Source organism: Chlamydotis macqueenii, chromosome 7 (genome assembly GCF_036417535.1).
Source record: "Chlamydotis macqueenii isolate bChlMac1 chromosome 7, bChlMac1.mat, whole genome shotgun sequence".
NCBI lineage: Eukaryota > Metazoa > Chordata > Aves > Otidiformes > Otididae > Chlamydotis > Chlamydotis macqueenii.
Window position 1 is genome coordinate 31,122,828 of NC_141562.1, and position 19,669 is coordinate 31,142,496.

Sequence of the window (19,669 nt, forward strand, 5' to 3'; positions counted from 1 at the left end):
TTTCAAAAGTAAACATTTTCATGCTTTGCTTTTCGAACTGCAATTCAAAGCAAAGTAATGTCTTTCTCTTGCCAATAGATTGGAATCAAAGCTTCCTCTCCTCCCTCATCCCCATCCCCAAAATAACCCCAAATCAGCTTTGGATTTTACTAGGGTTGCACAGTGTTAGAATGATTAGGCAAGAGTAAAAAATTCAATCTAACAGTATTTGCCAATGTCTCCTAAGGACAGCTGATTATTAATGAAGATGAAACCAGATTGATGTATTGATGTGTCTTCCCTCAAGGGCAAGAAAACAAATCATTCAGAGGAACAGCACTAATTTTAACTCTACTGACACTAATTATTTCCTATGTGTCCATTGCCTATTTTCCTACAAATAGCTGCAAAACAAACAAACAAAGAGAAATCTGAAACAAGTATGTTTGTTTAACCAGTGGATTTCTTCTGCTGCACGCCTTTGGTTATTAGCATGCACTAGTAGTAAAAGCAGATGTGAAATTTATTAATAAATACTAAACTCCATTCAGATCAACTTGGCAGGGAAAGGCACTTGCAATGAAATGAACCTCCCCAATAAAACATCTCAGCAGTGGGGCATCCACTTAAGATTCCAGTCTAAGCCAAAGTCTCTTAAAAGCATGTGAGGATGTGCATGATGGCTTTCACTTCTTGGCATTAAAAAAAATTAAAATCCAATAGGATTCAGCTTACATTAAAATCAGCCTTAACTACCTCTTATGTGCAAACTGTTAGCTCAAATCCCCTCTTCTTATATGAAGCTAAGGTATCAGAATCAAGCATTCTGAACTTTTTTTTTCCTTTTTTTTTTTTTTTAAACAGAAAGACATCTGTTAATGTGTTAATGAAGTGAAGCACTGTGTTGCTCATCCAACGCGTTCAGGGTAGTTTAGGAACTTCAGTATTAGATATCACTGGGAATTCTGAGCATTTTATGACTGGGAAACTGTAAGCATAATTGCAGGTATGGAGGAAGCTTGTCAGAGTTTACAAAAGCATGACTTCAAACAGTACTTACGTGTTAGAATTGGTGATGTCAGTAGTTAAACATTCACATGTTAATGGGAGGTGAGGAGATACATTAAAACCGTAAAAACAAACAAAAATAATGTTAAGACTTTTTCCAAAATGAACATATGGTTTGAAACTTAAAAAAGAAAGAGGAAAGACCCCTGGTGTAAAACCACCAACAGTGTTATTTGCAATGCTCACTCCTGACTGCAGAATGGACTTCCCAGGCTTTCCCAGCTCGATGGCTGTAGCCAACCGTTCATCTAAACCCTGCAGCACTGCTAATTTGCTACTTAACCCTAAATACATTTCATTGGATAAAGGGTCTGCAAAGGAATGAAAACTCAAAGTCTTTAAAAAGAGGAGTCATCAGTCTTTCACCACATCACATAAAAAACATCTGTTCACAGTTTTCTACTCACAGCAGAAGAGAAGAGAGAAACACTCTGTTATAAGCGGGATCTTGCTCTGCACTACTAAAGACTGACAAGGCAGTGGGTTCTGCTGTCATCGATATTTCAGACTTGCTATAATGTGTACACCAAACAGATCAGAGCACTAACACTGCTCTCCAATTCAGAATCCAAACATTCGGAAAAACAAGTAGAGGATACTGCCTGAGCTCCAGCACAGGGCTTGAGAATCAAATTCGCCCTGTCAGTGATACGTCACATATATTATCTTCAATAATTAAAGATTCTTATTTAAAGCCACAGGTACATTTGGAATTCCAGTCTCATAATAACATCTCCACCTTTGCTGTTGAAATAAATTATTGTACTTTGTCTGTTCAAAATAAGGACAACCATGAAGTCCCTCTCAGAGAACAGCCTGTTGTGAATCCTGTTTATACATGATCAGTACCTGTATTGTGAAAATATAAACTTAAAAAAATGAAATACAGGAAGGCATCATCTTGCTAAAGAGACAGCAAAATCTCAGTTAATAGCAATTTTTTGCATTAATATCAATGTGGACAAGTTTTAAATCATATGATGCAAATGAAACAACATGCTTTAAAACATAATCACGCAGCAAGATACACAATAACAGCTGTTTCAAGCTTGGACTACTCATTTTTAATGCTTACAGAGTAAAAACTGAATGCTTTTCACTAGTCTGCGTGCCTTTCAATTTAGTTGCCACTCCAGTTTTGAAATAAAAAGGGAAAGATCATTTACCGTGTTGTTTGTAGATGGGTGGTTTTCTGTAAATGTTGACACCTTGATCTGTGAAATTGAGAAACAGAAAAATGGGAATATGAAAACTAGTTCCGTTGTAGATAACTCCAACATTGAAACAACAGACAGACCAAATCAAGGATGTAGCACAAGAAAAAGCCAGAAAGCTATTTCCAGTATTACACAAAATCAGATTATTTAAAGAAAGAAAACATAAGAACAAGTGAAAAGTCAAAGACATGTGGCATGAAGTCCTTTGGAGCTGATTCTGTACATGTGGATGCATCCAAGTCATGAACCATTCATTTTAAACATTCAGGTTATCAGTGGGATAAAAGTTAGAGAGGAAATGCAAACAAGCAAGACATTTCAATGGTTAAGGTGAAAGCCATTTGGGGAAAACTACCCCAAATAACTTTTGTGGAAAATTGTGCTTCAGTCATAACAGCTCAATTTTCCTTCCAACTGACTGGCTGGATTGAGCAGAGGAGAATGCAGTGAGCCTACAATTCACTTCAAAATCCAGAGAACAAAACAGCTGCCTAGCACACTGTTTGGAACATTCAACAACAGCTACACTTCAGGGAGTCAAAGGGATGCTTCATGCAACATTAACTGATATACTACTAATTCTCAAACCACAAGGATAGATTTTTTTTTTAATTTTTTTTTTTATGTAAGGCCCACCACATTGCATGTTATCAATGTACATTAGAGTAAAAACACTTCCCAGAACTCTAAGGCAATAAATCGACAGCATATCTATGAATTATCATATTTTTACAAATAATGATCTAAGACAGGAACCAGTTTGTTCTAAACTAGCTCCCCACCCAAGCCAACACTTCATGTATTCGGCACAGCTACAAACACAAATGTTAATCCCAAATCAGTTCTACAGTGCAAAATCTGTCAAAATCTTATTAGCTATTGGGAATTAGAAAAGTCATGTCAGAAACCCATTTCGCTACTTCATACTGCCTGAAAAAAAGTTTTCAGTTACATTAGAATGAAAGATGAAAAAGCATTTTAGAAATATATGCTGCATATCGCAGATCTAAATAAAGTGCTACAGCAGACAACTTAACTTGGCCTTTGGCATTAAGGAAAGCTCACCCTAGAAATCTGTGGAAACAGAGGCAAATCTTACTCCACAGAACCCTACACCCTTGACTAAACAAGCAAATCCATTGCACACAAAGACACTGAGGTATTTCGTTCTCGTTAGCAATGTTATGGCTACTTGACCAGCAGCCAGGTATAAACACTACACGGGTAGTCATGCAGTGCTTTTGCGCACATCTATACCAGAAAACGGTAAGGAGGACAGGAACGCAGCTCCTTCTGTGGCTGCACTGTGCCACCTGAAGAGGACAGCTCTCCCCCCACGCTATGGATTATTACCCAGAGCTATTTATGCCAGCGCGCTTTAGCTTACGCAAGTCAAGGTGAGCCAGGTCAGCTTAAGCAGTTAAAACAGCCTACCTTAGCCAAGCCAGGTCACACTGACTGCATAGGAAGTTCCCACAAACAGATTATCTGCCAGATCTGAGGAAAGGAGGAAGAGCAGTAGCCTCTGGCAGTGCGAAGGGATACTAGACAGAAGGGTACCTGAGGAGTAACTGGATATAGTAAGGCGTTCAGCTAGCACTGAGGCAGTCAGAAGATGCACGTCCACAACCGTACATACATACACCCTCATCCCATCAAAATCCAAGACAAACAATCTTCTTAGAGGCTGGAAGAACTGCGCAGCTCACTTCAAAACAGAAACTGCCCTTTATAAAGAGAACATCCTAAAGCATACATATCCTTGTGGATTGGCAGGTCTCTCTGAGGGCACCAAGCCATTGCACAAAACAAGTAAAGAAACATCCTCATCTGCTTTAAAAAAAAAAAAAAAAAAGGAACACTAAACTAGAACTGTTGGGTTCAACACTGAAACAAGTCACAACAATATGAATCAACAACATACGTAATAGCTCATAGGTCAACTATTTTCTGCATGCCACTGTGAATCAAACCCAGCTCCTCCAAAGTTAGCAGAGTTACGCAGTGCTCAGCTGGTGCAACTGGGAGAAAAATCAAGCCCTACATAGCTCATATCCAGCTCACAGGCCATCAACAGATCCTAAAAACCAAGGCATTCTAGCAGTGAAACACCTGACCAACAGAACAGGTAAAAACCACAGTTACCTGCCCCCCCCTCCATCCTTAACTCACTGCTCCTCTCAGCAAGCCCAGGAGCAGGCAGTTCCGGACCCTGCGGGTGCACCCCATGGTAAACAGCGTGAAACGATGGAGACAAGACAAAAGGTACAAAGGCTACATTCTACACTGTGACAGGACACCGAGAGACATACAGTGCCAGCTCCTACCTGGAACATGGAAATGTTTAGGGGCCTGAGCGTAAGTTGGAGTGAGAGGGCGGCTGTCGGGCCGATAGGGGACAGGGGAGTTCCGACCGCTGGACGGCTCATTGCCTCCAATGAAAGAATGGAGAAAACAAAATGAGAAAAGGGAGAGCAATAAAAACAAACAAAAAAAAAAAGCAAGCCCAATCAAACCCAAACAAAATTGGTGGAATCAAAACCTCCAGGGAGAAAAGAATTTCAACTAAAAATATAAATACAAACAATAACGAGAAGTGGCAGCCCTGGTGACTTTTTTTTTCCTGATATTCCTGCAGAGACAAAAACTCATGTTCAGGCTGGAGTTGAAGTTTGAGCAGCTCAGGCTCATTCTGACGGCATGCAGGCAGGAGCTGTGTGCTGGCAGCTGGTGATTAAATGAGCAGCGTGGAAAAGAAGAATGGAAGGTTACTTGGCAATGATTTAGTACGGAGATTGGTATTTGGAGTTAAAAGTCGCAGGCACAGAGCATAGTAGTTGATATGCAAACCCAAAATGAAACCAGCTCCCAAGCAGATTGAAGCAGATGCTGGCATTTACTACAGTTCCCTAAACCAGAAGCACACAGAAGCTAGGGATGGAAAATAGCTGTTAGGTCACTTGGCCCGTATCAAAAGGCATAACTGTTCTATACACACTCTTTCATTGGTTTAGCTCTCTGGTAGTAAATTTTTGATATCGCAAAATAATTTGTAAAGCAATGCAGCCCATCTGGTGGCTGCGCCCATATCACTGGTTCCACCCTAAGTCTCTGTCAATGCCAAATTTGGCTCTGGTGACAATAACTCACCACTGCTGATTTGGCAAATCTGAATCTAACGTCTAAAAACTGAAATTCCATTTTGCACCCACGGTTTGTTCCATTTGTAGGATTATTCTTAGCAGGACTACTTCTTTGCCTCCTAACAATCCACCACAGCAATCCAATGGCCCTGGAAGTTCCCATATGTGTCAGGGTGAGAGGACTGTTGCAGAACCATGCTGATTGACCCCCAGGTATCAAGACTTAAGAGCCAGATATCCAAACACGTGACTCCATGTGTACCATGGAAAGTTGCTGCCTTTTACTTTGTGCCGTTCTTCACACTAGCGCAAACTAGCAAGCAAAGACCATGCACATGGGTGTTTATTTTACTTGTGTGTGGGGAACCACAATGGTGAAAAGTAGGGGAGCATCAAACTCCTTCCATTTTTCAGGTATGCACAAAGGCTTGAAAAACCTAGACAAGCTGATTAACGAAGCAAGAAAAAAAAAAGTGGGGGGAGACACAAGTACAGGAGGGCTATAAAACATAACTGAAAAGAACTCGCAAGCCTCCTTTCAGCTACAGGTTTCCTATGTCCTGTTAGAGGACCCAAAACCTTGCAGTTGGCACATTTCTTATTTATATACAGGGGGAAGGGAGGGAAGTTTTCTTTTCTGTACTCAATAGTTCCTCTTTTACTTGAATGATCATCTGTCAATCTAAAAGGCACCAGAAGTGAGAAAAAAAAAAAAGCTCTTTACACATCACTGAGAGAGATGTGCCACAGAGGCCTCTGTTATTATAAAAGTTAACCATCTGCACATGCATGTTTTAAAAATTACATGCACAGTTCAGGTGGCTTCGCTGTACAAAATCTGTCCAGAAGAATGCATGTGCAAAATTCTGTATTTATCACTTGGATAATTCAGCCCTGAATGACTTAATGTACATGATATCCCCTAAATATGTTGCTTTTTCAACGACATGAGCTGATGGCAGTTTTCTATTTTGGGTGCAGCAATGCTGAGCTTCTGGCCAGGTAACAGTAGGTGCTAGGTTTACTAACTCTGAAAAGCAGTATGAACCATTATTTAAAATAATATTGCCATAACTAAATCTATGGTCCTTTATTTGGCAATTCCAATATTGTGTTCTACTTGTCCAGCCTTTGAAATACCATGATGGTACCTTGAAGCACCAGTGGCTGTGCAAGAGGTCATGCTGGAGCACCTCAAAGCATATGGCCATGGATAAGCCCACGACAGAGCAGGTACAACCTTGCAGAGACTGCAGCCACGGGCAACGCCACGCTGGAGCAGCTATATCTCTGAAGGCATTGCGGCCAATGGATAGGACCATGCTGGAACAGGTACACCCCTAAGGGACTGCAATCTGTGGATAAGTCCAAGTCAGAGCAGGGAGGAGTTCATTGCAGTATTAAACCCCATGGTCTGGTTCAAAGGGACCAGGGGTGCAGACTGTAATGGAAATACCTTTGAATTGTTTTAGCCCATTATTTGAGTTGCATATTATAGGAATTACTACAGCAGGAACCACCTGAACCAAAGGAGGACAAGCCTTACAAGAAACTGCAAGTGCAGGAGTGACCCGACCTCAGCTGGCTTTGGTGCCCAGCAACTCCAGGAAACACACCACCTCTCCTGTCCTGAGTGACCACCATAACAGATGGAGTCCAAAGTCATGGACTAAACAAACTCAGTGGACATCTGTGGACATTTTACGGGGGTGGTCCATAGACTAGGGACATATCTGTGTATTATATCAAAGGATGGGAAGGGGAGGGGGTGGTTAACAAGAATGTATTGGATAGTGTGGGACATAAGTATGATGTAAATGGTATGGAATAAGGGGTGGAAAATACACTGGTTTTGGCTTGGATAGAGTTAATTTTCTTCATGGTAGCTAGCGTTGGGCTACGTTTTGGACTTGTGCTGAAAACACAGCACAGGGACGTTTTAGTTACTGCTGAGAAGTGCTTACACAGAGCCACGACCTTTTCTGCTTTTCACACCACCCCACCAATGTGAAGGCTAGGGGTGCACAAGAAGCTGGGAAAGGACACAGCCGGGACAGCTGACCCCAAGTGCCCAAAGGGAAATCTCATACCATGGGACATCATGCTCAGCATATAAAGCTGGGGGAAGGAGAAGGAAATTTGGAGTGATGGCGTTTGTATTCCCAAGTAACCATTATGTGTGATGAAGCCCTGCTTTCCTGGAGACGGCTGAACACCTGCCTGCCACTGGGAAGTAGTGAACTAATTCCTTGTTTTGCTTTGCTTGTGTGTGTGGCCTTTGCCTTACCTATTACACTGTCTTTATCTCAAACCACAAGTTTTCTCACTTTTACCCTTATGACTCTCTCCCCTCTCCCACCAGCGGGGAATGAGTGAATGGCTGTGTGGTGCTTAGTTGCCAGCTGAGGTTAAACCACAATACCTGGTCGAGCTGATTTTACTCACATCTTTTGTTTCTATTGAGAAATTATGAGTTACTTTTTATCAAAATAATTGTTTTATAGGGAAACAAAAGCCATTGGTATTGAGATGGCCTCAAGACACAATTAATTCTAAAATTTCTAACCTTTATAGAAACATGTCATTTGGCCTTTCTGCTTCCATTGGCAATTAATTCAATAAAAAAGAAGAATCAAAAGGGATTTATTGATCTGTGGACTGTCATAACTGAGGAGTCACAGGTACTTTTTACCTGTTGGGAACTGGTAGTCAAAATGAGGACATATTCAATTTACAATGCTTCTATCACCAACACTCCAAATACAGGGAAGAAACCCTTCTTATATCCCCCTCTTCATCTCAATTAGGCACAACTAAGTATGCTCACATCCACAAACGTGTGCTGGCTAATCTTGTATCTGGCACACAGATAATTTGTTTATAGAGAACTGGTAATGTATAATGCACAGAGTACAAGGCAGACAATTAGCATGGTATCACCCTGCGTGTGTTGCTTTACAGATGTCTCTGTTGGCTTGCATTTCCTGGGGTTGTGCAGCCTCTCTCTTCCTAATGACCTCTGTGAGTACTGACAAATGACTCTCCTTTACACTTTCCAGGATGGCAGTCTCATTACCTCCAACCACTGCAGGAGCGAATGGTACATCTACTTAGATTCTCATTAGATCATCCCTGATGAGCCCACTCTAATAACGAGGCTTAAGTGCTTCAGATGCTGCTGTCAAATCACCCACAATTTATGAGAGCAGCGTCAACATCTGCAGAACGTGCACATGCACACGTGAAAGCAGAGCTGCTAGCCTGCCTGTACCGTCCTCCCAGGGCCTCATGGCCGGCCTGCCTGCAGCGTTACATCAAAGCAGGGGCTGTGCAGGCCCTGAATTTGGGTTCCTTTTTGTGCCTGCACAGGGAAGTCTCTCTCACTATCTCAGATATGCCATAACTGGTGTTAACTCCACAAAGCAACAAGAGTATTCCAGTTCACCAGCACTGTATAAAAAACCAGCTCCCACAACCCTGGCATGAAGTTGAACACGTGCGTGTGGGGGTGGGGGATGTTAAGAGATAATGGAGTAAGTTTAATATAAAAACCAACCACTTGAGCACAGCAGCCTCAGAAGTGAAATTCAGAGGCTTTTTTTCCCTTTCATTGTATTTGCTCCATCAGGCAGTTCTCATTTTCCATAGCTCAATTTGTTACGCAGGTTCCCCTAGCAGGCAGGGATGTAATTGCTTGCCTGTACAGAGCACAGCATAATGCAGGCTCCTGCTGCCTTCTGAAGGGCTCACCACTGGGCTCCCTGTGCGATTCACAAGCTAGGTTCACAGAAGCAGGCCAAAAACCCCATATGCAACCAACACTGGCCTTCTGTCAACTTGCAATTTTGTGGCTCTGCTTCTGAATAGACATAGGAAAAAGAGCTCAAGAGCACCTGAAATCCGAAGTCCTGTTTCAGGTTTTGTCAAACTATAATTCATCATCTTGTCCTGGTAGGTAGCTCGTATTTCCAGCACAAAACTGAAAGTCATGGAACAGCCAAAGCATGGCTCTTTTCCAGAGCAGAGCTTTCAGCTGCATCCACAAAACCCTGGAAACAGTTATCACACACAGAGAGCATTTGATTTCAGAGACTTGCCTCAGGGAAGGAAAGCAGGAACCTGTGAAAATCAAGGCCAAAATTCACTATGAAGGTGGGTAGGTTCCTTATGGGAAGGTCTGTGAGCAGAGGAATGGCACATTACTTGAGAGCTCTTTTTACGCGTGAATCTTACGGGGGCATGGCAATATTCTTGAATGCCTCTGAAAAATTCTAGGCATGTGAGATGAAATCCTGGCTCTCAATGAGAGTTTTGTCTCTGATTTCAGTAGGGTCAGGGTTTCTTTCATTCATGGACTTGTTTTGATTCTTTCATAGCAAATACAGTACTTTATTGAGACAAGACCAAATTCAATGGAGAGTCCAAATTAGATTAAATTAAGTCTAAACTGACACATATTATGCCCTCTTCCAGCTTGTTCAACATATATGTGACATTAACAAACTCTCACTATGACTTTCTGAGGCATATTTAGTCCCTTCACTCTTCAAAATTCTTTCCATTTGGCCTTGTCTACAAGGCTTGAGCATTATGCTTATTTAAGCATTACACTGTATGAAAACACACTGAAACTGGTCTAAATGTCTACTTTTCTGGCTTAAAACAACACAGGCGTAATGTGTCATATGCCACTTTCATTATCACTATTCTGTTTGAAAACCATACTCCTTCATCTAAAGAAAAAAAAGTATTATAGCTTAAATCTTTCTGACAAACTTGCACCAAGTTCATCTTCCTGCTAAAAGTACAAGTGGCTTTCAGGAAGGGTGACCAAGTACAAATGAGATCACACGATGCCTCTTGCTTGAATCACTGCAAATTTATCTATCACTTCCACTTAACCCCCACAGTGCCATAGTTCTCATTTCAGATATATTCACAAGGGTCTAATTCCCTAGTAGACAGAAAAATGCAGGTAAAATAATGCAGTTCTTAAAACTTTGAAAACAGACATCTAGAATATCCAAGACAAACTCCTACGTATAAAAATACCAGAGAGTTGCATTAGGTGCAGCCAGTGCCAGACTCATCTCTCTTTTCTGCTGCACAGACTTAAAAAGGGGGTATTTGGGCACAGGTGGTGTGCAAGGAGGTGATCACTTGATAAGAAATTATCTATTAATGATGATGAAGTAGTGAAGAGGACATACAATATAGTGCAACTGGACTTCACTCAACACTACTTAAATATTTAAAAACCCCCCAACGACCTCCTCAAATTATATAGTAGGCAAGCTATATTATCTCCTCCTGTGAAAACACAGCTACATGTTGTAATAGTAGAGGTTTATTTAACAAAAATATGACCAGTCCCTATCATCTTGTCTTTAAGTGCATGTGCATTGTTGGCACATATCTGCATATATACGCTATGTGTCTTTTCAAAGTATATCTCATTAAGAAGTATCTTCCATCATACCCCTTTTGCAAGACAAGCCAGAGCTTGCTCTGACTTAGGGAATATTACGAACATTTGTTCGTCTAATGTTTTGTGAGCACTTTATTGATCACTTCACGTGCTGGAAAAATGACAAAGGTCTTCGGGCCATTTCACCTTTGTACTTTTCAATATTTTGTAGTAATGGGAAGACAAAAACTTTTCCTAAGCTGTTTCAATAGCTACTTATCTTCACCTTAAGAAGGTCAAAGAAATTATGATGATTTTTATCTAATTTAAGTGTAACATAGGCTCTTATTGTATCTTTGCCTGCTATGTGGGAGAATGTTCTGTTACCCACACAAGTACACAAACACTGAACAAATCACTACCAAATCTTTCCATTTAATAGTATTAATACATTAACAGCCATAACTTCTTCACTATGAAGTTTGGAATTATTTGATGGTCCTTTTCTGAAGCTTCTGCAGTGTTTCTTACGTTACCCATTCTACAGGAACTGTGGACCTACCAGTTCAATTCCCTGTAGATCTTATTCAAGCACCTAACATCTCCACTTAGCTCTTTTAGCTACAGCATCTCTTTCTGCTGTCCTGTCCATCCACACTAACATCCACTGGACCAGTCAAATCCTCTCGAGAGTCTCACTGCTCTTCTAGCATGTACAGATGGACAATATCACGTAGAAGTATGGCTTACATTTGGCTCCACTGCTCACTGAGAAAACTGTTGCTCATTTTCTTTATTGACCATGACTCTCCCAATCTGCATGCTATCAGGGAACTCTGCAATACTGATCATTACAGACCATTACCAAAAATACCCCAAATTAATTTATCTGTGTACATTTTATAAATGTCTGAGTTTGGCTCAATGCTCTGAGGGAACTCAGCCTGCAGTGTTGAACTGAAACACAAAAGTGTATTTTTGTTTTTTTTTTTTCAAGCAGTCTCCTTCCTCCACAGGAAAACCATGGGGATATTCCCCACCACATTAACCTAGGCACCAAAATTAGGTCACCTCGAAAAGGTGCTTCCTTTTCTCAATCAACTATTAAAAAACTACTCTTTCAATTCAACCATGTGAATTACAAGATGTGGGTACCTGGTACCCTTCTCAAATACACCACATCCTCAGATGGTGCACACCGTCACAGTGATAAGAACTCGAGCTTTCAGCAGCTTTGCTGAGTTACAACACGTAAATCCTGCCCAGGTCTAAGACCTTGATGTAAATTTTTCAGAAAATTGTGGATTTTTACAATGTCTTATGTGATACATTTGTTAAGAACCATACTCATCCCTTTGTCTACAGTGCTTGTAATCCCACTTGGCCTTTTGTACCGATAACTGAGATACGTACCTAATCTACACGCCAGATAATTCTTTGAAATCTGAAAACAATAGGCATGGATTTCCAATAGTTCTTCTGATTTATCTGTTGAAGAAGCTATTTTCTCAACACAAAAAGAATGAAAATGCCACTTGAAAGAGTGTGAGCGTTAATTTGGATTTACAGCAAAGAAATGTTGAAATTGCAAGGATTATGAATTAACTGCATGCTGAAATGAGCAGTGTATCTATTTTTAAGGGTCCCAATCTTTTAAGTTTGAAGTGAAGATTTTTTTTTATAGTGACATAATAGGAAAGTGAGAAGTGCATATTAACAAAAATAATTAAGAAAAGGCAAAGGAAAATTAGTCATGGTGATCTGAATGCTTGTAGAGCTTTAACATTGAGATCTATTAGCATTTATTGAAAGTTCATGGCAACAACTTCCTTGCAACTGTTTTCTCCAGTTTATGATCATCTACATTAATCGGTGGTGCCAGAAGAGAATCTATGTTCAACTTACTCAACTGCTTCTTTTTGAGCTCTTGTAGGCAATATAAGCTATGACTTTCTCCTCTTACAGAAGAGACGGCACAGCCAGAGAGTGCTCCAATAGAAATAAAACACATTCACAGAAATCGAGAAACAAAACTAAAAGCTTATTGAGCTGAACGAGCTCCTCAAAGCAACACAATGAAAGAACAACCCTCCTCCCAAATCAAACCATGGAAAACAACAGATTGAAAAAAAGAGAAATGACCAGATCCTCAGGTAGTGTAAATCTCTGCAACTCTACTGCCTTCAGCAGAGTCTGCTGATTCTCACTAGTTGAGGAGAGGCCTAGAGATTTTAATTTTACTTTGTTGGGCACTAAGTATTGCCAATGTGATTAGCAATTATTAATTTCCTTGTTGCCATTCATCTTTATATAATCTTTCTTTTTTCTTCTCCGTATTTTTGATCACCTTGCTCTCATTCAGGCAATATTTGTAGTCAATTTTTAAATGCACGTTTTAAGAATGTTAAAATAAATTAAATTTGATACGCTAACTGCTGTAGTGATTGTCATGTACTGCTTTAGAAAGAAGCTACGTTAGGCACATATAGTTTCTAAATAGTAAAAGATAATGCTTTCCTGTGTATTTCCAATAGGCAATTGTTGATGACTCTTCAACTAGGGCCCTTAGAAATGACATACTTCCTCTAGAAAAAGGACATTATGTCTATTCTAACATAGTTTTAAGTGCAACGGCACATTTTGAGGCATGCTCAGCTATACGGCCAATGACAACCTTACAGAGATACGCCTTATTAGCTCTGACAGAACGCTAATAAATCTCCAGCCTGGACGGTACTCCTTGGGAAAGCCTGGCTCCTTACCTTTGACATGGGGGATGAAGTGGTGTCGGAAGGGGGAGTTGGGGCGGGAGTCATGGTGAGCGGAGCTGAGACTGCTAGTGCGCAGGTATGACAACCGCTGCACACCAGTAGAGAGCAGCTCTGCGGCAGCAGGGAATCGGGGGGCAGAACAAAATGAAAACAAAGAAAAACAATAAGAGAAAGGCAGGGAAGGAGGCTTCAAAGGAAGAAAAAAAAAGGCATTGAACAATTAGGATTCTGAAAAGAAGGAAGGAGAAAAAAAAAAAAGGTTAAAGACATACCGAAGGGTTTATAAATGTTAGACAAAATTACAGGAAGTATTAGAAGAGAGGCTCAGATTTGAACTGCATTGCTAATTTAGCATAACATTTATTGGCTGAACGAGCTTCTGATCTATGCCTTGTTACTAAAAAGTAGCCTGCTACCAACATGCACACATCACAAACATTGACGCTCTATTAGTTAAGAAAGCATCTGTTTCAAAAAGTTCTTGATCCAAAAACGTCAGTCAAGAGGCATGCAAGTTGTTTTCTATTGTTTTAAGACATTCCAAAAATGCTGCCAACATCAGCTAGGGCACTGTAGGAAGAAAAGGCTGCAAACTTTTTCAAAACTTGTAGCACTCCAATTTTTGAAGAACCTCATGCTGACAACATCAACACAGTGGTTCACTTCTCGCTCAGGGGCTAGCTGGGAGCCAAAGAGAAGTTATCTGGGGCGACTGGGTTTATTCAGAAAGAAATTATTCTTGCAAATAACATGATGATAAGAAGTGTCATTAGGAGAAAAATGGTAAATATAAATCTGCTATTATTCAACATGAATAATTACTGCAGGAAAATTATAAAGTAGCATTAACAATTACCCCAAAGCAGGGTAGCAAAGATCAAAATGATGAATTCTACAGAATTACTTCTGTGTCATATGAGAAACAGAAACAGATGAGCCAAAGATGAGATCATCTGAAGAGAGATAAGTTTGAACAACCATTTCAGAAAATCCCTCAGGCTGCGAACTTTTGAAGATTTTGCATTTGGATCCAAACTCTGGCTTGAGCCCATCCACCCATCACAAGAGTTACACAGATACTGCTTCTGGGGAAGGTCCTTGACTGAACACAGAGAGTAAAATTCAACCACAGTAAAGTCTGGAATAGGGCCTGGATTTGTTCACATCCCTGATACAAATGGAAAAATCCCCTCAGAATTGCTAGAATCAAGAGACAGAAGTTTGCAGCTTTTTCATGCTTTTAAGTCTCTTTCGGTTTCAGTTCTAACGTCATCTTAAAACACAGTCATGTTGTCAGCACGGAGTATCAGACACAATTTGCTTCTGTCCCACCTCCCTTGGGTCCTTAAATGAGGCATTCAGTGACAGACACAATTAGCTGCTTTCAGCCCACCCTCACTAGGAAATGGCTACAGCATTCACGTTCCACAGTAGTGCCTCTATTATAAATCTTTAATTTTAAAAATGCAGCTCCTATTGCATATGGGCTTTTGGCATCCCAACCGTTCAGCTGTAACCACCAAGGAAGATGGAACTGCATGATGGTATCACAATTTAAAAACATCACAAAGATTTAATTCATTACCACAAACAATAAAATCAGTCTTGAAAAGTATTCAATGAAGAGCATTTAGAGATACATTTTTATGCAATTTGGGTGTGGATGAACAGTCCATTTTCGTGTCTTGCTTTCACATGCATGACAAATAATTTTGAATGCACTGGGAATCTGAACGACCTGCACATTTCCTACATTGTACATAGAATGTGTACATCACTGCTAAACCAGTAAACAAAGTTTGTGTTTTTCAAATGTTCCCAGGAAATTGCCTATGGCTTTAATTAAGAAATCTACCTTGTGAATCATGAGTCTACATTTTAAAAAACAACTGGCAATTTGGAATATCTGGGGGTTTTGCTGCTAAATCTGAGGCTCCATGGTTGCACCAAGCTTTAAATGAATTGTTTTTTAAGAGGGAGGAATCCTACATTACTGACTTCTATATAATCAAAATATAACTTTTATTTCCAATATGTGATACTTTTCCCAAACTCCAAAATGAAGTTTGTGATTCATTGCTGCAAATTTTTGCTCACTTTCACAAACGTACAAAGATTTCAAAAATAATTAATCAGAAACAAAACCAGAAGATCCATATTTATGATATAAGAAACACTCATCAGCCTAGTGCAAAAGACTGCATCAATTGAGAAGAAAAAAAAAGCTAGAAAATGAGATATTAAAATATGCAACAATTTTTCAATGCTAAATTTTCACTGCTAAGAGAAACAAGTGCTTCGCTGTGCCACTAAGTGGTATAATAAAGAAACAATAGTTTTACATATACTTCTAATGCAGTTGCCCTTACCAGGTCTGTGGAAATGCTGAGGGGAACGTGACATGGTGGGTGTGTAGCTATGACGACTGTACACTGGAGAATTAATGGAGCCCTGACTAGTAGACCTGTGAATCATGCGATCCCGAACATCTTGATAACCCTGCAGAATAGAAGCATTCACTAATAAATGTAAATGCATATTACACATTTTTAGCAGCACTTAACTTTCATGGATCTGAAGACATCAGCAGAAGCTACTGAAATAACAATATCCCTTAAGCTTTCAACCTGCTTCAGTATTACTGTTCTCTAATTATCTGTTCCAAAGACACCAATCCATTCTTATAGTATGGGTCAGAGTTCAGTCTTGAAAGGTTCCAACTCCACTGGTAATTTCTATTAAATTCTATATAATCCTGGATTTTCCCTCATTTCTGTGACCCCATAAGGGAAGCTGCATCCAGAGTACATCTGTCCTGCTGCATACTGCACAAGACACATGAGCTAGACTTCAGCTAGCTAACTTGGAGGTCAGCAAGAATTCAATAGCTGCAGCCCAGAGCTCTCCCTGGCCTAATTTACCATGTGTCCTGTTTAGCTACATCAAAAGGTATTTAGTATCCAAATTAGATTCCCCTTGCATCTGAAAACATGACACCTTCTTGTATAGCAAAATTCAATTTCCTTGGTTTTCTGGGAAAAAAAAAACGTCAATTAAAAAAAAAAACAAATTAAAAAAAAAAAAACCCAAACAACCCCCCTACCCAAACCCCACAAAGCAAACTAAACAGTAGCAAATGTGACTTATTACTGAGATGCTTAGAGCAGTGTTTTAGCTCATGTAAATCATCCAGCTCCTGAGATCCGAGTCCGCCTGTGCCACCAGAAGGACGAGTGTACAAGAAATGACCTCTGCTGGACAAACGACTCTGCTTTACAGATAACAAACGGGTAGAAGTGGTCTTAATTTTTTTTTTTTTGTACAATCTGTCAGTAAGAACTTAATGTTTTCTTCTTAGAGTTAATTTTTGTTATGTTGCAATATTTAGAAAACATGTCTATGTGGCAAGCAGAGATGGATCAGACTGGCAGCAAAATGAACACCTGCATTTGCTGAACTGAGTAATTCTAATCACAGTTAGATACTGCCCTGAAAGGTTCCACCCCAACTTACTTCTGCAGAAGGGGTAGGTGATAATGTCCTTGGAGACTGCAAAGACATAAAAACAAGGTTACTGAAACATCACCGCATGTACTGGGCCAGAAAATGGCAATGTAAACATTGCTGCAGATACACAAATATACGGCAACATAAAATGGCAATGCAGAAATTACTGAGGCCAGTGCAGCACTGGAACTTCCTTTTCCCACATTGCTCAGGAACTGGTCCATAAATTATTGAAGCAATTAAAGTTTCTAGGAGAATCTTTATAAGTGTGATTAATTCAGTCAAATACCATGCAACATCATCTCTCAGCCATCTAATCACTGTGGTAATTAAAACATAGCTGTAAAGATCAAAATCAGAAATGGTTATTAACTTAATAACCATGCCTGTTATGAAGAAATCTTTAAAATGGAAGTCAAAAGTAAATAATCTTAACTCAGAACTTTGCATGGCATCAGAAATACAGAATAACTTCCAGGATGAAGCATGTTTCTCCTCCAACACACACACTCTGGCAGAAATGTGCTTCTCCCCAAGGCCTTGCATTTCATACCCATGCAAAGGAGTACGTAGTTGTCGTCAACATTTCTTTGATGTGATCTGCTTTAAATCTCTGTGTTCTTCCACGGTTACATAAGGAGAACAGACAGGAATTACAGGCGTGGATACTGAAAGAACTGCGCAAAGGCCAGTGGGCAGAAATATGCACAATATTATGAAAAGTCTCTTCAACAGGGATAGGGAAACTGAGGCAAGAAATATCTTTAGAAATGAAGCATAAGATCATGCATACGTTGATGGTATGAACAAGAACAAAGGCTATGTATAATTACCAGTTATGTGCCCTTTAATCACAAGACAATTTGAAGCTGGAAGATCAGGATTTAATTATTTTCCTTATGTACTAAACTTCAATATTATTTAATTGCTATAATAAACTGGGCAAGCGATTATGCTTTTTAATAAGACCTCAATTATCACAGAATGATACAGCTATTAAGATAATGTCTCAGAAGCAAAACTGCTGATTCTGGTCTGTTACAATAATATACAACAGCAGTGGTGTAAAACGCATGCAGAATTTCTGGTAATAAATATCCACCTATACATTTTGCACTGAGAAACCATTAACTCTCATGGAGCTGGTTACACTGTGAGTGTAAAGTATTCAAATAAAGGAGTGGCATTTTTTTTATTTGGGCAGAGAACATCTCATTTTCAGCAGGTTTCCGTAAAGCTTTTTAAAGACTGCTTTCATTACTTTCCCTCAAAGCCCTGAATGCCTTTTACATTCCTGTTTTCCTAATACTTGTAACTGCAGAAGTTCTATACAGCAAACCACCGTTTCATTATAGCTCTAACAGCAGCAGCCATAAAAACTTTCCTCCACATGTGCTTCGTAGCGTCTAATCTAAAACTTTCAATCTGATTGGAAAAAAGCATATGTTGTGATGTGCGTTCCCACATTTTTCTACGTGTAATTTATGTATTATTGTAAATAAAGAGATTTCCATAATCTGCTGTGGTTGCCTAGATGCTAAGATAATGACTACAGTAAAAGGTAGTCACAGCAATCTAAGACTGGGAAGGCATCCCAGAAAGTAATGTGTTGAATCCATGACCAACTTTTTGTGTATTTTTACTCCATCAGTATCTGCCATCATCTTGTTGCTTTTTGGGCTCTGCCGCCAATTCCTGTTTTATCATGCACAAGTGAACTGTCACATCTGAAACTTCAAGTCTGCCAAGGAATGCTGGGTTCTTCAGAGTCTATGAGGTCTTTTAAAACCTGGTCTATCATGGAAGTCTTTGCACTAGTTGGTTAGAAATACACTGTGCAGTTGACTGAGAAGAAATAGCTCAGCTCCAGAATAGTAAGCTAGTGGAAATACAGAGTGATGACTCCAGAATACAAAAAAAAAAACCAACAACCAAACAAAAAAAGTCTGAATAGAGGACCTGTTCTGACCAAATTTACAGTAAAACTTCTACTCACTGCCGCAGGCTCAATGCTCCATCACTTTGAGATCTAAGGGCTGTAATATCTGAAACTGTACAGCTCATTTTGAATTCTAGGAAATTTTGGCAAACACTACAGGTGTCATCTTATAACATAAATTCCAGCATTTTAACTTTTTATTGAACTACCAGGTAGGATGCCTGCTCCATTTTGAAGCATCTAGGACATTGGAAAAAATACTTTTCTCACTTTACAACACCTTGTTTACTGAAAGCTGTTATAGACATTCAATGCTTCCAACTGACAAAATACTGGAAACAAAGGACATGCAGGTAAAATGCTGGTTCTCAAAATTTATGCAGCAAAAGCCAAAGCTGAGGAAAGACTTCATTTCAGTGCTAATCAGGGTGCTGCTAGCTGGGCTAAAGCTATAGAACATGAAGAACCTGAGGAACTGACAGTTTCTGGAAATGTTATCACTACATTAAGGGTCAGCCTCAGTAGCAGAAAATTTATTTACAAATCTCATTTTGTATCTCTTCATCTCTCTTATGCTAATCTACCTCTTCAGGAGCTCCCTTTCACTTCACCTGTTAACTGCTGGTGGATCTGTACCT

General features: G+C 39.8%; 1 protein-coding gene across 1 annotated transcript in view; it reads right to left on the bottom strand.

Moving 5' to 3' along the window:
• The window catches only part of ABLIM1 (actin binding LIM protein 1), a 158,757-nt gene that overhangs the window by 17,692 nt on the left and 121,396 nt on the right, over positions 1-19,669 (bottom strand). The window contains exons 12-15 of the mRNA XM_086752224.1: positions 17,099-17,134; positions 15,955-16,084; positions 4,592-4,696; positions 2,214-2,261 (exon numbers count right to left, since the gene is read on the bottom strand). Coding sequence (XP_086608350.1) covers positions 2,214-2,261; positions 4,592-4,696; positions 15,955-16,084; positions 17,099-17,134 — 319 coding nt within the window. The remainder of the gene's footprint in view (positions 1-2,213; positions 2,262-4,591; positions 4,697-15,954; positions 16,085-17,098; positions 17,135-19,669) is intronic.